We start from the raw sequence: 22311 nt of genomic DNA on the forward strand, positions 1-22311 counted from the left end.
GGGAGCCTCCCTCTGCCCCTGCCCGGAGCCCCGGGCAGCCTCCCCGGCTCTGCTTGGGATCTCCAGTGGAGCGGAAGGGGGGAAAAACCATTCCAAACCACCCCAAAATCGTGTATTTCCAAACGCGTCCGCTTAGATCCTTAAAAATAATAATAACGAAATCCTTTATGAGACGAAGCAGCTCTAAACCCGCCGGTGTAGGAGGAGAGGCAGCTTTATTTCAGGTGGCCAGGCCCCGGAGGTCCTGCACCTGCCGGCACATCCCTGGCTCGGCCCGGGGCGGGGGCTCCGGTCCCTCTCCGCATCCTCCGGGGTGTCGGCAGGAGAACCGAACCGGTCCCCGCCGCGCACGGCCTCCCGGAGTGGCCACTCGTAGCGTTTCCCGGTCAGAGGGAAAAGTTCTTTTCCCCCTTAAAAAGGGACAATTTTTTTTTTAAAAAAAAAGAAAAAAATTAAAAGAAGTTGGTAAAAGGGGGTTCCCGCGGGTGCGCGGCGGGGGCAGCGCGGAGGCGGCCGGTGCGCCCCGCCGGTCCCCTCCTCAGGCGGGGACAGGCTCCGCCTCCCCCGGGCTTATGACACTGGAACCTCCTTAAGTTGCGTCTCGCCACAGCTGTCTGTAAGCACTGAGCCGGCTGGCGCCATCCTGCTCCTTTCAGAAAGAATGCCTTCCCTGTAAAAAAAAAAAAAAAAAAAAAAAAGAAAGAAAGAAAAAAAAAGGAGGGGAAGAAAAAAGAGAGTGAGCGGGAGGAAAAAAATAGGAAAAAAAAAATAGGGCGAGCGAGCACAATCTGATCTGATCAAGCACTTTCAGCTTCATCCCTCCTGGGTCACATACTGCTTCTCCACCAAGGTTTGTGCAGAATTTCTTTAGCAACTTGTCGCTTTTTTTCCCCCCCCTCTCCCCCCCTCCTTTTCCCCTCGCCCCTTCCCTTCACCCCCACCCTCTTCTCCATCGCTTTACCCCCCTCCCCGGTTTTTTTTTTTTACTCCCCTTGTATTTTTCCCCTCACTTCCCCCCTTTCTCGGTTGCATAATAATTAATGAGCAATCAAAGTGGCTCTAGGCTGCAGAGCAGCGAATGGCACAAGTTCTCACCGGCTTAAGCCGCTGGAACTTCTCAGGTGCAAATTGAGCAAATAAACAAACAAACAAATAACCGCGACGACAAAAAAAAAAAAAAAGGCAAGAGTAAGAGCTGAGGCGGCAAAAGCGCGGTTAGAGCTGCTCGGCTTCGCTCCGAGAGAGAGGAGAGAGCGAAAGAGAAAGAGACGCTGGGGTAGAGGTGGGTCCAGGGCAGAGCAGGCGCTTCCCAGGGATGGCTGCCGAGGGATGGGATGGGTTTTCTCCTGCCTAAAAAGTCAGGTGCTAAAGTTCAGAACTTCTTAAGCACGTTTCTCTCTCTGCCCCCCTCTCTCTCTCTCTCTGCTCCTTCCCTTTCCTCTTTCTCGTTACAGGTGATCAAAGAAGAGAAACATCTGCAGAAGAGTGGAAGATACCGAGGGGATCTCGCTTCGTAGAGACTTTTTTTCCTGAGTTTGTTTGTTTTCCTTTTTTTTTTCCTTTTTAATTATATTCTTTTTTTCCCCTTTTTTCTTTCCTTTTTTTTTTTTTTTTTGGAATCGATCGTTTATCACCATAACCCCCCTCCCTCCACTTTAAACCAAACCCAACCAGAAACATCCCCAAACTCGCCGAGCACTTCCCCCGCCCCGCATAACCTCAGCACCGTCTCCCCCTCCTATCTCAAGCCCTCCGCGCCTTGCTGAGGAGGAGGAGGAGGAGGAAGAGCACCGGCGGAGCAGCCAGCGCGGAAGATGGAGGTCTCCACGGACCAGCCGCGGTGGGTGAGCCACCACCACCCGGCCGTGCTCAATGGGCAGCACCCGGACTCGCACCACCCCACGCTTGGCCATACCTACATGGACCCCACGCAGTATCCTCTCGCCGAGGAGGTGGATGTACTTTTTAATATCGACGGACAAGGCAACCCCGTCCCTCCTTATTACGGCAACTCCGTGAGAGCCACCGTGCAGAGATACCCCACGGCCCACCACGGTGAGTGTCCCCGACGAGACACCGGCTCCCACGGGGCGACCCCGGCCCCGGCCCTGGCCCCGGCCCCGGCGGCTCCGCGCTGCCCCGAGCCCCGCCGGCCCGGCTGCCGTCGGGCAGACCCCGGCAGCTCTCCTGCCGGTGGGGAAACTACGTCACGGGTGGATTTTGGGGTTGGCTTGTTGGAAATAAATCAAAATCCAGGGTTCCTTCCTTTGTTTCTTTCTCTTTCTTTCCCTATTTATTTTTTTTTAACCTTTCTTTCTTTTTCTCTCTTTTTTCTTTCCTTCTTTTTCCTTCTCTTTCCCTCTTTCCTGCTTTCCCGTTTTCCTTCTTTCCTTTCTTTCTCTGTTTCTTTCTCCGTTTCTTTCTCTGTTTCTTTCTCTGTTTCTTTCTTTATATCTTTCTTTATATCTTCTCGCTTTCTTCCTCTCGCTCTCTTTATCTCATTCTTTCTTTCTTCCTTTCTTTCTCTTTCTCCCCACTCTTAATATCTCCCCCTTCCACCTCTCTCCCTTTCCCCCATCTCTTACTCTACTTCTTTCTCTTTCTTTCCCTTTCATCTTTCTCTTGTTTTCTTCCTCTTTCCCTCTCTCTTTCGCTTTACCCCCCCCCCCGCTTCAATTAGCTTAACAGTTAGGGTTTTCATACGGTGTTTAGTTTTTGCACGATTAAGCTGCTCTGGAGAAGAAAAACAAGCTGGAGAGCAGGGGTGTGAAAATGACCCCGCTGTCCTCACGCTTGGGCTATTTCATTCGCACTTGGTGAGCTCGTTAGGCTTGGGTCGAAAGTTTTGCACATGCACCCAGGGCCGCACCACGGTATGTGTTAAAATAAGAAAGAAACAACCCAAGAAATCCCGTGGTGTAATCAGGTATCGGACCTGGTGTGTTTTCCTGTGGGTCCTGCAGGAAGGTAGTGATTTCACAATGTGAATTTTGTTCCTGGGTCACAGCTTTTAGACAGGAGGTGAAATACCTGCGGCCGATGCGGGCCCAGGTCTGTGGAGGGATGAGTGTTTTGGTGCCATCTTTTTACGAAGAATAGGAGTGATCCAGTCTTTATAGCTGGAGTTTACCTGTATGGTTAAAAAATAGAGAAAAGAGAAAAATTTTAAAAGGAGGGAAAAAAGCAGATGCTGATTTGTGAAGCCGGACAGTGACCTCTGTAGTGGGGAAATCTAAAAAGCCCGAGGTTCGCAGTGGAAATCACTCCAAAATCAAGGAGAAGAAAGTGGGACGAGCGAGTGGAGATGGAGCCGAGCTGGGTTCAGGGGGCTGCTCCCAGCCCTCAGCTACTTGTTGAGTGTGAGTCTGCATTAGGCTCCGCTCAGTAACTGCATTGTTCTGCTATTAGTCCCTTTAAAACAATTATTTCTAAGGATCAGCAGCCTTTGTCCTTTCTTTCTTTCCCTTTCTTTTAATTTCTTTTTTTTTCCCCAATATATCAGCAGAAAGTGGAAATGCGGTCTCTCTGATCTAGCCTGAATATTATTTACTATGTTACTTCCTGGAGAAGATAATGAATCTTGACCCTTTCTATTCGTATAACCCACCTTCCCTTCCTTTCGAGCAGTTACTTTCAGTATTGTTCACAAATGTCTGGTACGGTGAAAACTAGCTTGGAGATTTTCTAGACACACACAAGCTTTCATGCAAACATACGTGTCCACGCTGCACCAGCTCTTTAACTATCCGTGGCTCTACCCATCTATGTTTGCATCTCTCTTTCTGTATATTTAGCAGCCCGTGTACATATATCACGATACGTACAGAGGTTAAGGCTCTCTGGATGTCAATGCCTACCCAGGGCTTTATTAGCAGGCACAAACTTGCTCTCCTCCAGTTGAATAACTGTGTTTTTTTCAGCTTATAGCGATTTGGTCAAGTTGCTGTGGATTTGGGTAGATTTGATTCTTTGGAGATATATATACATATATTCTTTAAGCGAGGGCAGGGATAAATTTAAAATATTAGGTACCATCTCTTGAGAACATTTACAACCAAAGAAAACAAGGTTTGACTGCATAAATCTAGCGGGTTTTTTTTTTGCAAAGTCCAGGTCTGTATTTTAAAATACAAGTGAAGGGTCACTTGTCATAAGAAGGGGATGGAGAGTTTCTTTTGAGACAGTTGGTACACTCCGCGGCTGCCATATCGCTACGAAAAAGCTGTTTAACCTTTATGTGCAGCCTCATGGAAGAAAAAGAGACTAACTAGGCGGTTTGCAAAGTTTAGCAGCTCTGCTGTAAGGGTTATGATCACGTCTGTGGGCATCTTCTGATCATCTTCGTTTGGCCAGAATATTCCCAGGGTTTATAGCCCACGGCTGCATTCGGGAAATTATTTTCCAGCTAAGAAAAAAAGATTCCTGCAGCCGGGGCTTGGCAATTTCACGCAGGATCTTCGCTTCAAAGTCTGCGTGGGATTGTCTGGAAAAGGGAAAGAGTGAAGCAGGGCTCGCCAAATTTCGTGTCCCAAGGCTGGCATCCCTGCTGGAGGGGGTCCCGACCCGGAGCCCCGGTGCTGAGCAGGAGCGGGGCCGCCACCTCAGGCTATCGCAGCTTTGCAATTTGTATTTTTTAAAGGGAGTAGGGGGTTTGCATCGGATGTAATTTTACTTGCTCCTCTCCTCATGCTGAGCCCTTTGGGAAGGAGGGGGGTGGTGGGGTTACAGGCCGGCAACCCCACGGGGGGTTTGCCAGGATGGCAAAGGGGATGTAACGGGGGTTTCGCTGTGCTCTGTCCCCGCAGGGAGCCAGGTGTGCCGCCCCCCGCTGCTGCACGGCTCGCTGCCCTGGCTGGACGGGAGCAAGGCGCTGAGCAGCCACCACAGCGCTTCTCCTTGGAACCTCAGCCCTTTCTCCAAGACCTCCATCCACCACAGCTCGCCGGGACCCCTTTCCGTCTACCCACCCGCTTCCTCTTCCACTTTATCCGCCGGCCACTCCAGCCCTCACCTTTTCACCTTCCCACCGACCCCTCCTAAAGATGTGTCCCCGGATCCGTCCATCTCCACTCCCGGCTCCACCGGCTCCTCCCGGCAGGACGAGAAGGAATGCATCAAATACCAGGTGTCCCTGGCCGATACCATGAAGCTGGAGTCCTCTCACTCTCGGAGCAGCATGGCCTCTTTAGGAGGAGCCACCTCCTCCGCTCATCACCCCATCACTACCTACCCACCGTATGTCCCAGAATATGGCTCTGGACTTTTTCCCCCCAGTAGCCTCTTAGGAGGATCGCCTACGGGGTTCGGGTGTAAATCGCGACCGAAAGCACGGTCAAGCACAGGTAGGGCTTTTTGCTTCTTCATCCCCCTTGCTCGGGAGAGGAAGCTACTGGGAGGGAGCGGGGGGCGAAAGGGGAAAGGCTGAGCCCCGCTCTCCTCTCCGCAGGCAGAGGGATGCGCACAAGCATCCGTGTGATGAAAGCAGAGGGGGCTGAAGCCCCCGGGGGGATGGCACTTTACCTTCCCAACAGGTTGCCCTCATGGGTTTATAACCAAAATCTCCCTTGTCCAACCCGGGCTGGGAGTACAACCCCGGACAGGCCGGTCCCCAAACCTCCCTCCCCGGGGGCGATCGGCCCCCTCCATCACCCCCAGCGCCTACGGTGCGCTCAGCTGCGGCGCCTACGGAGGAAGCGAAACCGAGGGAACCGCAGCATTAGTGTATCTCTCTGTATTTAAATAATGGTACTAAATCCCGGCCAACTTCCCCCCGTCTGCCCTCCGCCTCGCTCTTCCCAGGGCCTCTTCCCATGCGGCGCCCGGAGATGCGGGGAGGTTTTTCCCCGAGGCGGTGGAGGAGCTCACCCACGCAGCCCCCCAGCCCCATCCAGCTCCGTGCCAGGGTCTTTGACCACCCCCAATACAAGACCCCCAAAGCATCTCCCCAGCCGCACCGCCCGGGGAGGAGCTGGGAGTCCCAGCGCACCCCGCGGGGGATGGGGCGAGGGGGTTTGCGCTGCTCCGGCTCCCGATGGCTGAACGTTTGTGTGCACCGAGGGGTAGTGTGTGAGCCGAGGGGTGTGTGTTTGTGTGTGTAGAGGAAAGGGCAATTAGTCAAAACTCTTTTTTTCCCCCCTTTTTTTTTCTTTCTCTCTCTATTTTTTTTTTCCGAGGAGGCTGCTGCAGGGTTGCCTGGCATGAATGAGATCAGTTTTCAGGGTTTTTCCAGGGTGACATTTACTCTGTCTGTCTGAGCAGGGACTGTCTCTATTTAGCTGATATGTTTGAGCTAATCCAATTATTTTCAGACTGCTGCACGCGACAGTTGCATTGTTTATCCAGCGCCAGGAACTTTAATAGAGTCCGGATGCGGTTAGAGTGACAAAAAAACCCAGACCTGTATGTTTTGTACATGAAAGCAGGAGAGAGAGAGAGATGGAGTGAAACAAAAGAGAGGGACAGAGACTCAAACAGCCCCGGAGCGGCCGCCCCGTTTAACCAGAGGGGAACAAAACGGCCTGGGTATTAACGGGAGCGGCTCCCCGCCTGGCCCCGGGACGGACCGGGCCCCGGGTCGGGGTTAGGGACCGGACTGTCCTCGCCCCCCGGTGCAAGCCGGCCGGTTCTGTGCTCCCCCGGCCGCCCCGGTGCCCGCCGAGCCGCAGCTCCCGCCGGGGCACCGGCTGCGCGGTATTTTCAAACCGTCTTGCTTCCACCCCCCGCCCCGCACCCCGCCTCTTGTTTTCCTTTTGCCACTTTCTGTTACTTTACCTTCTAGAGAGGCACATCTGCGGTTCGTGATAAACCAACCCCAGGAGCAACACCTATTTTTTTTTCTTTCTTTCTTTCTTTTTTTTTTTTTTAAAGTTGATTTTTAGCAAGCTGGAAAGCTCGCAGACAAAGTGCTGGAGGAAAAGGAGGGAGGGGGTGTTTTTGCAGGATGAAAGAGGGAGAAACGGCTGCAAATGTTTTTTTTTTGGTTGTTGTTGTTGGGGGGGGTGAAAGGAGAGGGGTTTAGTGCAAAGGCTCTGGAAAAACGGTTGCCGTTTGTGGTTAGGGCGCGGATGCCTCTTGCTCGAACGCGATGCGGAGCTGGCTCTGTGCTGAGTTAGCTCTGCTCTGGCCGGCTGAGGTCTTCTGCTGCTCTCAGATGGGCTGGGAGTGTCATTAGGTGCAAGAAAAAAACTCCAACAAACCGAACACCCAACAAAAAAACCCACTCAACCCTCTGAAAGCAGATGGAAGGCATTCCTGCATCACCCCAGTTCCCTCCTCTAAGCTGGGAGCCGGTGGGCTGGGGGATACCCTCCCCGATAGCCGGGGAGAGGATAGAGACAGAGAAGTGCCAAAAAGGAGGAGAAGAAGGAGGGAAAGACGCAGGCAGGCTCAGGGCTGTTTGGGATCCCAAATATCAGGGATGGACCATCAGGCTGCAGATGCGATGGGGAAGCCAGAGGAGTTTCTGCAAGTTGGGTGGTGAAAGCTAAATTGCAAATTAATCAATAGTGAATATTGGCAGAGTGGTTGTGTATTGGCTGGGGCTGGGGAGGTGTCTTGGTTGTAGATCTGTGATTATTTGGAGGGTCCTTGATGTGGTTTGACCTGAGGCCAAAGGAAGAGCTCCTCCAGGCTCGTGCACGCCTCTTAGAGCTGGGACAATGCTCAAGGAGTGACCCCGGGGTCCCCAAACACATCAGAAAGGGATACATGGACTTAAATTTGGCATCCATCAGCCTTGGGAGGGCTGGAGGTTCTTGCAAAGCCTGCCAAGGTTTGTCTGGTCCATGTAGTGAGATGGGGTCTGGAGGGCTGTAGGAGCCCTTACTCCAGAGGTGAGGGGGAACTGCCAGCCCCTCACCTTCTCCTCCCAAAGGAGGGACTCACAAGAGGGACGAGAGCTTCTCCAGGGAGCCCCTTGAGCCACCATGGTGTTCGGGTTGTCATTGTCACCATCCCTCTTCCCTGCTGCTGGGACACAGGCCTGATACTGCCTGTGGGGTGGTGCTGGGGAAGGGGACAGGATCAGGTCCCTGACAGACTTTCCCCAGCGAGTGCCAGTGATGTCACTCAGCCATGTCCTTGGACCCTTGCTTGGACATCCTGAGCTTGGAGAGGATAGAAAGGGTCTGGCATGGCTGGGTCTTTCAGGGGGATGGGTTTTCTTTTTTTTGGGGGGGGTCCCCAGCCCCTTTTACCTCTGCTTTCCCTAAGTGAACTATGTGCTCTCTTGTTTCCAGAAGGCAGGGAGTGTGTAAATTGTGGGGCTACCTCAACCCCTCTGTGGAGAAGAGACGGCACCGGGCACTATTTGTGTAACGCCTGTGGACTCTATCACAAAATGAATGGGCAGAACCGGCCCCTGATCAAACCCAAGAGAAGGCTGGTGAGTCTCCTTCTTTTTTATTCTTTCCTTTCCTTCTTCTGTGACTTTTGCTCCTTGTCCACAGCCTGGGATGGAGAGGGGAAGCTCAGAGAACTCCAAAAATCTGGTCCCACTACATCAGAGGGCTGGGACGGGGGGATGCTTGGAGAAATGCTCCCAGCCGCAGTGGACCTCAGTTGTCCGGTCCTCTTGCAAACTGAAAAACAGGTTAAAAAAGTCAAGATCCAGGGCTTCTTGCAAACCAGAACTGAGTTTTCTCCCAGGTCACAATGGGGCAGATGCCTCTGCACAGTACTTCTGGATGGCAACCCAAGGCAGGTGGCTCTTTCCAGGGGCTAAGGGCAGAGTAATCATTTCCTAGTGACCAAAAAGATTGTCAGGAGAACAGGATTTCTCTTGGGCTCTCCACACTGCTGTCCTCCCCTTCCCAGTGTGTGTCCATCCCCTTTGGCTGGCGGTGTCATGGAGGGGGGACCCAAGCTGGGTACCGGTCACTGTAGCTGGTGCCACTGGGGCACCAGTTGGACTTTGGTGCTGCAAAGTGCTTGGCTGATGGTCCTGGTGCCACTTGAACCTGGTGTGGTCATTTGTACCTGAGCCATGTGGGTCTCAAATTGTGCCATTCCCTTCCAAGTCGGTGTGAGCGAGGACACAAGGTAGGGGATGGCAAAGCCCCTTGAGTGTGCAAAGCCCAGCGTGTGCCCGGGGCAACAGAAGTTGGAGGAAGACGAAAAGCACGGGTAAATATTTGAAATAATAGCTGCAACCTCCTGACTGTACTACGTACAGGCAATACGTTACAGCATCCCCAGCGATCTATTTACGAATTTCCCTGGAAGCCACAAAAAGGTCTGGAAGCTGTGGGCACGGCTAATAAATGCGTTGAAGTATATTTGGCAAATAATCAGGCTAACCACAAGGGGAAAAATATATCAAGAGGGGGGAAAAAATGTGTTCCCTGCTTGGGAAGTTATTGAATGTTTCGAATCGAGGCATGTTTGGTTTCGTTAGGAATAAGGATGTGGATGAGGTCCTGGGGGCTGCTCGAAATGTGGAGAAAAAGAGGCTCTCATGGAGTTTCTGGGCTGATGGATGGATCTGGCCAGCTGTGGGAGGCTTGTGCCCGGCATGGCTGGATCCTGCACTCAAGAGTTGGGTGGTTCATCGGCCTCGTGTTCCCCGTGAAGGTGCTCATGACCTCCGTCCGTCAACTCTTAGGCAGGGATTCAGCTTCCTTGCCTGTGAGATGCCCACAAAATTGGACCGCTGTTATTCCCACAGGCGCCGGGAAGCGTTGGCAGGACACGGCCCCAGAAGGGGTTACGCGGCGAGGGGCAGCGGCGTCGGCTCTGCCTGGCCGTGTGGGTTTTGGGGAAGATGCGGGTTTGCTCCTCTACCCCCAAATTTCCCATGGGCAAAGCACAGCCTGAGGCAGGATCTCTCCATGCCTTCCTATACGGGCTTTTCCCATATGGGAAAACGTTGGTCTCCCTCATCTTTCACAGCCTTATTAGAAAAAAGGAAAAGCTTTCTAGGGAGGGAAGTACAGGCTGGGATTTTAATTTTTTTGGGCAGCTCTCTTGTTCTCCTCCTCCCCCCAGCCCTTCTGTCTTAAACACACATACCTCGTTTTCTTTCTTATTTATTTTTTTTTTCCTCGCTCTCTCTTTATGTGTAAAGTTAACTTCCTAGGAAAAAGCTGCCGGATATCTGAGCCCTGGAGATAACTCCTAAACAACAGCTCTGTTTCCCCAGCCCAAACACACAGGAGCTTGAGCGTATCCAAACAAGCGGAGGGGGAGGCAGAATAGGAAAGCGGCTGGGAAAGGGGGGGAGAGCTTTCAAAAAGTGTCTGATGGAACCACGAAAGAATGTCCCGAGTCACCCTCAGCCCGGCACATGTAAAATGAACTATATAAATAAATACATTGTAAAAGGTCATTCTTCGGGAAAAAGAAAAAAAAGAGAAAGAAAAAAAAGTAGAGAGAGATCTTGTCTGACATAATCACTTCAATCTTGGGCATTTTAGTTAAAATTTAAGTTACAAAAAGTTCCTGTTCTTTGAATGTGATCTTTGCTAAACGGGAACTTTTTATTTTTCTATATATTTTATTTTTCCGTCACTGCCTGAGAGGAAAAAAAAAAGAGAAACATTTCTAATGTTGTTTGCATCTATATATTTCCCTTGCTAACCTCCAAAAACAAATCAGGAGGCACCAAAGCTGGGCCCACGTTTGCATTTCGTGTGTGTAGATGTAGATGGGTGTGCGCCTGTGGCTTGACTTGATCTTTCCTGGCTTGTGAAGGCGAGCGGGCTGAGGAAGGCGACGTATGTACGGAGGCTCAGGGTGGGGATGCAGCGAGCGCTCCTCTCCCTCTGCCACAAGTTTCCTACGTGACCTTGGGCTGGTTTTGTAGGCTCTGATCCCAGGAGCGCTGGAACTAATAAAAGGACTCCGATAGATTGGAGAGAAAAGGAAAATAAATCCTTAGATGCTGAGAACCCAGCCCAAGCCTTATTAAATTCAATGGGTATCTTTGCAAGGGCTTTATTTAGGGGAGATGGATGGAGCCTTGTTGGTCAAGGGGGCTCAAATAGGTCTGCTTTGGAGGGAAGGTGGAAGATCTGGAGATGTTGGCAGGAGGATTAGGAATGGGCAGGTGGTACCACGCCACAGCTCTACTTAAAAGGTCTACAGCCCTCTTGGAGACTGTGGCTGTCCCCGTCAAAGCCGGTGGCAGCTTCGTCACCACTGTTGCTGAGATAAAAACTTCCTTTCCCTGCCCATGTGGATGCAGAGCCCTCAGTTTCCGTGTCCAGCTGTGCTGGTTTTGGAAGGGTTATAGCCAATTTCTCAGAAGGCCCATGCACGTGCAGTCTTATTTTAGGAAGCTGATGCTTGCAGCTTTGTGGGTACCCCATGTAAATCCAGACACTGAAAATGACTCTTAATTAAGCATCTTTATCAGTACTTGATTCCTCCTGCACCATTCCCAATTCCACCTTCTCATCACTGCCAGCACTTCTGAAGCTGTGCCCTCGCTCACGTGCAACTGGGCCATGGGTCCTGGTCCTACAGATGATCTGGGGCACCCTATTAGTCATCCCATTACTTACATGGCCAGGCTCGGGCTGGTGATTAGCGTCAGTGGATGCCATTGCTGGGAGCTTTTACAATAGCATTATTATTCATTGTTTCCTGCCCGCTGCCCGTGTCTCCGGTATAAGTTGGTACAGCATAAAACGTACAGTCTAGGATGGAAAGAGCACAGAGTTTAAAATATTCAGCTAATGACGCTGAGTTTTTGTAGGGGAAACACAGCAGATGGAAAAGGTTTTAGAGAAGACAGTGGATGTTGTGATTTATTTGTTTATTTAATGTCAGAGTTTGTATGAAGGTGGGAAGGTGTGACCAGGCGTGTCTTTTAAATACACTTGCCGTAAGAGAAATTACGACGAGCGCCCTGTAGAAACCCCAAATATCTTCAAAGGAGATGTTTCCCCTGTGTGGGCTGAGTCAAATATCACTGGTTTTTAGAAATTTCCTTAGGCTTGATTTTTGGGTGTGATAAGGGCAAAGGTGCCACTGAGAGGCTCAATCCAGCCTCCGAGCCACCTGTGCTGGCCGGTGGGAGATGGGGGGGCAGACACCTGCGGACTCGGCCCCTGGGTCCTGGCAAGAGCACGGCTCTGTAAGCTGTTGTGTTCGTCCTATACTTGAAGCACACGTATCAACCCGGTGACTTTGATAGGAACCAAATTTGGGGCCGTGGCATGGTCCGGAGGAGGACAGGACCGAGGCGTGTGTGCACGCATCTGTTTGGGGCTCTGTTCATGGTGGGATGCTTCAGCTTCTCCGGTCGGCGCTGGGATTTTTGCAGCCAAAGACCCATGTGCTGTTCCCAGCTCCTGCTTGTCGTCGGCACGGAGAAGTGAGCTAGAGGCCTCCTCGGGCTTGAGATCGGCTCGTTGCAGCGTGGTTTGTGGTCAGGCAAAATGGAACTGTCCCCACGGGCAGACGGTGAGAGCCCCTTGCTGTCAGATAAGGTGCTCTGCGATGCTTCCTAATGCTCATGGGCATCATATTATTTATTTTTTAGACAGTCCTTTTTGTCTAATTAAAAGAAAAAAAATTCTACTCTATCTAAAACAAAACCAACCCGTCCTCTCTCCACCTACGCCGCATTCAATTATGATTAAAATTGCAACATGACCTAACAAGAGTTGGTATTAATGCTAGTGCTGTGCCAGTGTCCATGTTTGCATTTTGGGCTCATTGTACGGTATCCAAAGATGCGGTATTTTTTTTTTTTAATGTTGGATGTGCTACAGCGTGCGGCTGTGTGGGGTGAGGGGTAAATTCGAAACAGTAAGAGCACAAAAGAGAGCATTAAAGGCTCAGTTCTGCAAGGTGCCAAGCATTGCTATGATCTGGCAAATCGCTTAAGCACATGTTTTAACTTTAAGCACATGAGCAGCCCCATTGAAAGCAACGCATCGGGATGAAATCAGAGCTCTGGGACCGTGTCATATTGATGAAGAAGAGATAGGATGGGGATATAAAGGTCTTTTTTTAGGAGCTGTGGGCACTTGCACACACGCAAACATGTATACGCATTCACATAGGAGTCTGTAAACTCCTTTTCCTCCTTCAACGGAAGAGGGACAATCTGCTTGCTAAAGTTACAGTTTTTAAATGATAAGCGTCAATTCATGCATGTGAAAGAGGAGCGACTTTGCTAAATTTGGCTTTGCTAAACCATTATCACAGCTAACAAAAAAGCTTCTGTGTACACCTTGACGCGTAGACGTTTTTTCTTGTTCCTCCCCCTTTATGAAATGGTAAATTCTACTTTCAGGCTCATTACCAACCCTTAAATAAACATGAAGCTTTAGGCTGCAAAAGGGTGTAATTAAAAAGTTGGGATTCTCGCTCTTTGCCACAGTGTTATTTCCGATCTGGAGCCTGTATCCTTTGAAGCTGAGCTGAATTCACAGGACCGGGCAGTGCTTGCGGTCGGACCCGGCGAGCGGCTGCCCACCGAGCTCAGCGCGGGTCTCACCCGGCACTCGCTGGAGCCGCCGTGACTCACGCCGTTGACTCCGGCAATTGTTGGTTCAGGCCCTCACTGCAGAATTAGACCCCTGGGGGGGTCTGAGAGAATTAAGACGGAAAGACACGTTGGCATTTAAATAATATTTTCCCCTCTGGAATGGGCTGTGCCAGCGCTGCTAATTTTGATGAGTTCTATCAGAGGTTTAGCACTCACTTTTAGGATGCCCTTTGGCACCTGATTCAGTTCATATATAATTCAGGATTAAAGTACCTCGGGAATTTTTTTAAAGAATTATTATTTGTTCTCACAAGCCAGTTTCTGGAGGCCTCTGCTGATGTGCGTCAGTCTTGCAGGGTTGATGTTTTCTTTCTCAGCAATTTTGCTGATTGCACCTTTTTTTTTTTTTAACACGAGTGCTTTTCTCTCCCTCTCCTCTTCCCCTGTCTCTCCTCCTCCTTCCCCGCAGTCTGCAGCCAGGAGGGCGGGCACGTCCTGCGCGAACTGTCAGACCACCACTACCACCCTGTGGAGGAGAAATGCCAACGGCGATCCCGTCTGTAACGCCTGCGGGCTCTACTACAAGCTGCACAATGTAAGTGTGACTGTAAATGTTAAGTGCAACCGTAAGGGTCAATAGCAGGGCCTCGGTTTTGGTGCTCGATGGTCCAGACTCTTCCTTGACTTAAGGATTTCCAGTCTTGGGTGGTGCTGAGACCTCCTTTATTCCTTTGGGGACCTTGGGGGTTGGAGTGATGAGTTGGCATCCCCTCAAATGTAGCCGATCCAACTTCGGGAGGTACAAGACAGGGCTGTCCATGGGTAATGTTAGAGCTTTCCCATGCCTGAGCCAAGAAAGGAGAGGTGGATAAACACAGAGAGACATTATCCGCTGCTGATTGGGCTCAGTGCCTTGGAAAAGACAACACGCGGTCCTGCAAGCCGATACTCCTTCCATGTGTAGGTTGGTTCCTCCAGCAAATACAAACTCTGGTGAAAAAGCAAAATGTGCCAGCAACTGTTTAGATCTTTCCTGGGTTTGTGGCGGCCCTTGTCCCGTCCCTCCACCCGTCCCCAAAGATGATTTATTTAGGTCTTGTGTTTGCCCTGTTTGACGCAAGCAATTCCTAAACCAAAAAGGACTTGATTTAGTTAGCGGGTTGCAGAGGCTGCTCAACCTATGATGGGAATTTTAAAGTGCCTGTCACAGAAGGGAAGGAAAAATGAAACGAAATGGCTGGCAGATTTAATCTAATATCTCCATGCAAAGCCAGCTTGCAGAAACCAGGGATATGTGCCCCAGGGAAAGAGCTAAAGGGGTCTCAAAAGTCTTCTACTGAATAATACTGCTAATAAAGGAGTCTTAAGGCTACTCCTGTTACTCTCATTCCACATGGCATTAGAATAATTATGTCAGAAGAAGGAAGAGACTTTCAATTTCTCTGCTTTGATATGCATTTTTTTTTTCTGTAGTGGTCATTTGCTTTATGTTTGATTTAGAAATCTCTGGCTATGTTTTGCCCTCATGTCCACCCACGCAAACACATCAAAGATGGATCGGGTTTCATGGGGCACCCAACCCTTGTGGTGTCTCAGTCCCTTCCATTTGTTATTCCGAGCTCTTTGGTTTCTTGGGATGAGTAAACAAGTTTGGATTAAGTAGGAAAAAAAACCCTGACCAGCCTGATTTTTCACCTGTTCTGTGAGAGGCATCTCTCTTGGAAAAAAGGAAAATGTGTTTACCCTTTAATGGGCAGACGTCTCAGCACGTTTTGAGTCCTATGTAGCAAGTAAAGCTTGTCATCAAACTTTGAGTGTGATCACTGCAAACAAAGAGGTTGGACCCAGAGTGAGGGCTGTCAGAGTACCACAAGAAAATATTCTGTTTGCTATTTCCACGACAAGAAGTGAGCAAGGTCAGCCAGCTTCACTGGAGGAATCTATGCTTGTGCTATGTTTTCATTTTGGCCTTGTAGCCACCAGTTGTAGGACTTAAATCACTTCACTTGGGAGACCTATAGGGAGACCCATACCTGAGCTGTTCCCCCTGTACCCCAGCAAAGCCACAGCAAAGAAAATAATAGACTCTTCTAAAATGCCATTGGTTGGATCTGATGGAAATGCCTGTGTTTGGATAAGACTACTTGTACCATTGAAAAAGGTGTATTTTCTCCCCATGACTACAAGAAGTTGCAGGATGATGAGTTCAGATGTGTCTACTTGCACAGTAGACATCTCCCTGGAGGAATCCCCCTTAAGGTGTCTAGAATGGTCCCTGGGGTGCTGGGGTTCTCCAGAAATGTGCCTGCAAGAGCACATTTCACTAGGTTCACACTAACACTGTGAGCCTAGTTGGCCTGAATTGACCCCTAGATCCACTGTTTAGGGAAACTCCGATCCAGCTGTGAAATCTGTGACATGGGGCAGGCCTTGAGCACATTGGAACCATTTTCGTATTCATTAAATACACCGACAACTGCTTAAAAGCTCAGCACAGCTACTTACCCAAGTCAAGTAGTATCTTGCCTTATGAGCAACTCCATTAATGGGACCTGTTTAAATGAAACCCCTAGAGGACTGAGATACTGTGTGCACCAATATAACTAGGCAAGGATACAAAAATCTGTCTACGAGTGGGTAGACGCTTCTGTTTTTACTTTTTTAAGATGATGCTTTGTTATGACTGCAGTGAGAAACAGGCAACATCACAGCCAATAGTCCTTGAACGTACCACCGTCAGCTTTAAAGGTCCATGATGGCAGAGCTTTGGCCCACTATTCTGCAGCCCAAAAGGCTTTAGAGACCATGACTGTGAAGGCCACATTGTGCTTCAGAAGCTAAATATTAATAAGTTTTTTGTGACCACTGATAAGGTGGTGGTAGCTTCATGGAGATGCCTTCTCTTTTTGGTTGCGGGGAGGCAGGACCTAGGGATCTGTGCTAACTGCCTGGTCAATGGCACCAGCATCATCCTTTAATCAAGTCAAGGCAGGGAGGCAGTTTGGTGGTTGCATGTGGGCAAGGTTCCTTGGCTGGTGCAAACTGGTCTGGTCAGTTAAAGTGCAAGACCCATTTGTGTAGTCTGTGGTCCTGCTCCCTTTATGTATCTTATCTGCATCAGTTCTCCATTGGAAGAGGTGTCAGAAAGACAGAGGCTCATCATAGCATGTCCCTCCCAAGCAGCTGAGTGTGTCTGTACAGATGTTGCATCCATGCCAGTGGAAGGTCTTTGGCTGCTCAGAAGATGACTTAACCCTGCTTCAGGCTAGGTTGTAGCAAAATCCTGGCTGCTTTTTTTATCCCTCCCTCCCCATTTTGTCTTTTCTTTGGGTTTAATGAATTCTTCTTGGACCTTCAGATCATTAGGGTATTTTAATAGATTGATCTGAAGATGAAACTTATCCAGTTTTTAAGTCCACACCAGGAACAATTGCAGTGAAAGGCTATTTATTTCATGGTGCTATTTTTTTCATGAGGCTGTATCAGTTTGTTTTACTGTTGATTCCCACAGCTTAAGCAAACCCATTTGTCAGTAGGATATAAGAAATAATCATAATAGTCTTGGGGTGCATTTAGTGAAGCTGCTGGCATTTCTCCCACTGACTTCAACAAGAGCCGGCTCCATTAACACCAGTATTAACAATGACTAATATTTCACATTGATACGGTGCCTTTCATCCTGTGGCATCCCAGAGTGCTTTCTAAGATATAGCCAGCCAGGAAGATTAACCCAACATTGTAATGACTATGTCTGAAGGATAAATCCGCTTCAGTGACAGGACCTTATTGAGGTCAACGGCAAAATCCCATTGTCTTCAGTCGGAGCAAGATCAGACCTATAATGTTTAAGACTATCCCCTGGATTTGATCTGTTGAATGTGAGGTTCTCGTCCTTGATATTTTAGTCCTTCTTAGAAGCGGGATGAGCCTTCACTCACATCAGGGATGGGTGGGAGCGTACCTTGCTGGAGGTGCACGGCAAACTGGCCTGTGCCCATAGAAATGAGAGAGTTGCCATTGTTTTTTGTAAAAGTCCTCAGAAAAGGCCTCTTTCACAATATCCTAAAGCAGGACTATGCGTCCCAAGAGCAGAGCAGTCAGTATTTTGCATATGATAAAACAAGGAGCATAATTCCTGCCCATAATTAATTGGCTCCATCTGAAATTAATGAATTTCATACACGTGCATTGGGGTGGTTTAATTTTAATTTAGCATGTGTTTGTCATTTTTATCACAATGAATTTTCATGGAGAAAGTCTTCCCTCTGGGTCTCTCATTTTTCTACCCCAGAAACAGAGATGGGTCCACGACTTTGATGTTTTGGGGACCACTTTAACTCTGCTGTGACTGGCCTTTGAAGTCACTGGAAAAATTTTCCAGCTCGCTGCTGTGACTGTGCTCGTCTCACTCCTCCTGACATTTATCTGAGTCCTTACCTGTTTGGCACTTGGGTCAGGTACCTGCTAGGAGGGTGAGACTATGTACACCGTGATGATGTGTCCAGGTAACAGCTTGGATGGCATCTCTGACCCCGGTTGTGGGTCTGGCCATGGCTTTGTCACCATGGTATTCCCACCCTTAAGTTTCACATCAGATCATGGTCTGGGCCAATCTGTTCTTAGCGATTGAGTGAAACATGAGAGAGGTTCCTTTGAGGAAGTGGTCATTGTCCTACAGGACACGACACCATGCTCCACAGGGTCAGAACCCTGTGCTTGCTCTAAGAGCCAGCACAGTCCCAGGCCATTGTTGCTTGACCACCGCCAGCTCCTGAGCTTGTGCCTTTGCTGCTTCACCTGGAAATTGATTCTGGCTGCCCCTGAGCCTTGGTGTCACGATGTAAATCCTCATTAGGAGCTGGGGAGGCTGGAGCTCATCTGTGTCTCCCCGGATCTGAGCTGGGCTCAAGGGGATTGGGACTTCCATGTCTCCTCTAGTGTCGCTGCCTGGTGGGGCTCACTTGGGGCTGCCTCCTGGCTTTGAACTTGGGCTGCATGTCCCAGCTGGCTGACTTAAAACAGGCCAGGCAAAGATTTCCCATCGCAGCTGGAGCAAAGAGTCTTCCTTGTGTGTGTATGCCTGTTCCCTTGGCGAGGACAGGAAGCCAGGGAGACGGGTGATGTTGTATTTAAAGCCCATGACATTTGAGGGTTTTGCTTGTTGCTGCCCCAGGGCTGCTGTTGGGCTGAGCATGGGCAGATTCCTTCTTCCTACCTTCGTCTGCTGGCAAGGAGGGCTGCTCCCTCCAGCTCCCTTTATCCAGAGGTAGAGGAATCAGCCTTTTATTCGCCCATTTTTAGGATGAGGTGAAGTTTCCCATCACTGCGCGTATGGAGAGCCTGAGGTCACTAATTCAGACTGGGATGACGAACTTTGGGATGGTTAAACGGGAGCAGATGAGCCTGGTCCTTCTTCTCCCCGTGCCTGTGACCCCATGTGTAACAGGGAGCTATTGTATCCCTTCCTCCTCGGGGAGAGAAACCCGTGAATGATTCCCACGCTGCGGGGAAAGACACCAGGCAGTGACTGATGAGCAAGAAGTGAAACTTCGCTGTGATCTGGAAGAAGGGAGTGCTTTGTCCCTTGCTCTGATTTAAGATCTTATGAATTAAGATCTGCTCAGGACCCATGCAGGAACCTCTTTTCATTGTCCTTCACCAGGGTTGTGATAGTTCCTGGTGGACAGCGGATCCATTTTTTCCCCCTTTTCTCCCTTTTGCAGAATACCCATCAGCACTGTCGTGTGCTCACATTTATTAAGAAAAGTGGTGTCCAGCCCTGGGGTGGTTTGCTGGGCTCTCCTGTCTTCTGCTACAGGTGAAATTCTGCAGGGGAGCCAGTGCAAGACCTATGTAACTCCCCGTGAAGGCTCCCAAGTCCAGATTTTTGAGGATGTTTATGGATATTGAATGCACAAATCCCTTCCCAAGTGTGACCTTTGGGGCTTTCATGGCACCTGTGCTAATGCACGTTGTGATGCTGGCTCTCTGTGCAGCAGTAGGAGTTTCTTACAGGTGGTTCAACAGACCATTTGCTACCATTTCCTAAACCCGACGGGTGTATAGATGGTCATTGCTGCTGTGTATTTCCATGTAGAAGAATATAATGCTTAGGTTTCCTAGAGATGTGTCTGCATGCAAGTAGAAAATGCTCTGCCTGGCAGCACAGATACCTGTTTTAGGCCAACACCGCCCCCCCCCATAAGACTTTAGAAATAAAATAGTATCAGCTATTTCAAACCTGAAAGGATGGCCAGAGCAAAATCTTTCCAAAGAAGAAAAATAAGACAAATACCTGTTGCTTTTGTGAAGAGTTTGCCCAGCTCCCTAATGCTGCTATGAAAATCTGAGACCCTCATAGCACTGAAATCCCAGCAGCTGTTGCCACTAATGGTTTTAGATCAGTCAGGAAGCCTCGGGGTGAGACGGTGTCTGCGGGGAATATTTCAAGGTGATAATGATTGGTTTCATTCCTAAACACGGTGCAATTACCTAATGTGCAGACAGCTGAAATTTTTCAGCCGCTGCGAGTTACTTGGGTATGTTTCACACCCGTGAGGCTCTGCCAGCAATTTTCTGTCGTCTTGTCTTTAGAAATTTCAACCAAACTTGGGATTTCCTGGTGGGATCTGAATTTTGGGATGGAGGGGGAGGGGTTGTGTATCTGTGGCACATGTGGTGTGCAAAGGGAGGAGGGGGCTGCTGGCTGTCCAGCTGGTCCTGGGCACATCCCTGGGATTGCCCGGGCATGGGGTACACAAACCCCATGGTGATTTGGGGAGAAGGGATGGAAGCACAAAAAAAATAATTGATTTTTGTTTAGATTAACAGACCCCTGACTATGAAGAAAGAAGGAATTCAGACCAGAAACCGAAAAATGTCTAGCAAATCCAAAAAGTGCAAAAAGGTCCATGACAACCTTGAAGACTTTCCCAAGAGCAGCTCCTTTAACCCCGCCGCCCTCTCCAGACACATGTCCTCCATCAGCCACATTTCACCTTTCAGTCACTCCAGCCACATGCTGACTACACCGACACCAATGCATCCTCCATCCAGCCTCTCCTTCGGACCTCACCATCCTTCCAGTATGGTCACTGCCATGGGTTAGCGAGAGACTCCCCTGCTGAATGCTTACGGTCTCAAAATGAGATTTACTTTATATACTTGCATTTTTGCAGGCGTGTGGTTATGGGTCTGACGTCCCGAATCAAATGGGAGGGGGAGAAAAGAATAAAAAAAAAAAAAAAAAAAGTTATTTGAAGGCGTAAGAGAGAAAAAAAATAAAAAACCCCAGAAAAAAACTACAAAAAGCACAAAAAAGGAAAAAAAAAAAGAAAAAAAAGAGAAAAAAGTTAAAAAAAAGTTTTAAAAAAGTGATGTTTGCCACTTTTTAAAGGAACTCACTATGGCGTCTATGTATTCTTACCCACTGAATCTGGATACCATTTGTGAATAAGCCATTCAGAACTTGCATTCCCTATTGGACAGGATCTCTAGTGCTGTGAAAAAAATAATAAAATAAAATAAAATAAAATAAAAAACGCTGAACATTGCATATAACTTATATTGTAAGAAATACTGTATATTTGAGGAAGACTTTATTGCATCTGGGGAGCTGTAAAGAAAAAGGCATGAAGGACTCCGAGAGATTTTTTTTTTTAAAGGAAAAGAAAAAAAAAAGAGGATGGGAGGACAATTTAAAAACCAGAAAAACAAACAATGCAGACCAAGAGGAAACGCGGTCTTACGAACAAATGGACCAACTGCCAGTCATGTCTTCTCCTTTTATTTTATTTGTATTTTGTTTTTTTTTGGTTTTTTTTTTTTTTTTTTTGGTTTCTTTTTTATTTCCGGGGAGGGGGAGGGGGCTGGCTAGAATGGTTTTGATGATGCATTAACTAACTAACTAAATAACTAAATAACTAAATAAACAAAACCTGTAGGGAGATCATTCATTTTGGGCCACGGGCCTTTTGCATAGGAAGTACCAATGGTGTAGGCGATCAGTGTTAACATGCGGACATTGCCAACAAGGGGTTTTCAGATAGCCATTCTCCAGGTCTATACGCATTGTGAACAAGTTCCTGTAATTGTTGTTTGTATGTATAATTCAACGCACCAAAATAAGAAAGATGTAGATTTATTTCATCCTATTATACAGACTGAATGGTTGTACAAATTTATTTACTGCTAGTGATAAGACCTGTTTTTTTTGTTTTGTTTTCATATTTTTTCCTTTTTTTTTTTTTTTTTGAGAATAAACTAGATTAAATTCTGTTGACTTAAGTGTTTTGTGCTTGGGGGTGGGAAGGGGAATATGTTTCTTTCTTTCTTATTTTTTTTTTAATTTGCTTTGATGATATTTATTACGTAGTTACCACGGGTTTGGGAATGTGTGTCTCTGCGCTCATGCTGACAGTCAACCCAGTGTTTGCGGTGGCTTGATTAAAAAAAAAACAACACAGAACAAATAAAAAAAACCCTCAAAAATAAATGGACTGCATGTTAGTGTAACCCCACTGTGCGGTGTGTGCACGCTGTCCCTCGAACCGCAGCCCAGCCACTGCCCCCGCCTGCTGTAGGACTCCCATGTGGGATGGGTCCCTTTTGGTCTCAGTCAACTATGGCTACCACGGTGGCAAACCTGTGTTGATGACTATTTGGGACTGGGATAAGTGCAAAGGTATGGCAGGATCCTTATGGTCCTGGGTACTTTTTGGGCAGTACTTAGAAAGACCCCAAGACTTTGGACAGGAGTTGGAAAAGCAATTTCTGCTCTGCCCTGTTGGGTACTCAGGGGTATAATTTGATGGCCTACAGTTGAGATCTTGATGAGAGATGAAGGTGGACCAAACCCTGTTCCTGTGCTTGAA

At 48.6% G+C, this 22311-nt stretch overlaps 1 protein-coding gene across 2 annotated transcripts; it reads left to right on the top strand.

The window, feature by feature from the left end:
- Positions 1-734: 734 nt before the first annotated feature.
- Positions 735-20656, top strand: GATA3 (GATA binding protein 3). 2 transcript variants are annotated; one of them, XM_068401587.1, is made up of 6 exons: positions 735-850; positions 1455-2055; positions 4806-5342; positions 8238-8383; positions 13908-14033; positions 20262-20656. In XM_068401587.1, the coding sequence occupies exons 2-6, from the start codon at positions 1815-1817 to the stop codon at positions 20544-20546; spliced, it is 1335 nt and encodes a 444-aa protein (XP_068257688.1). In that variant the 5' UTR covers positions 735-850; positions 1455-1814; the 3' UTR covers positions 20547-20656. The 2 variants fall into 2 exon arrangements, with proteins under 2 accessions (XP_068257688.1, XP_068257689.1); XM_068401588.1 differs by having other exon boundaries at positions 8241-8383.
- The last annotated feature ends 1655 nt before the right edge of the window (positions 20657-22311 follow it).

This window comes from Nyctibius grandis, chromosome 5, assembly GCF_013368605.1.
Source record: "Nyctibius grandis isolate bNycGra1 chromosome 5, bNycGra1.pri, whole genome shotgun sequence".
NCBI classification, from domain to species: domain Eukaryota; kingdom Metazoa; phylum Chordata; class Aves; order Nyctibiiformes; family Nyctibiidae; genus Nyctibius; species Nyctibius grandis.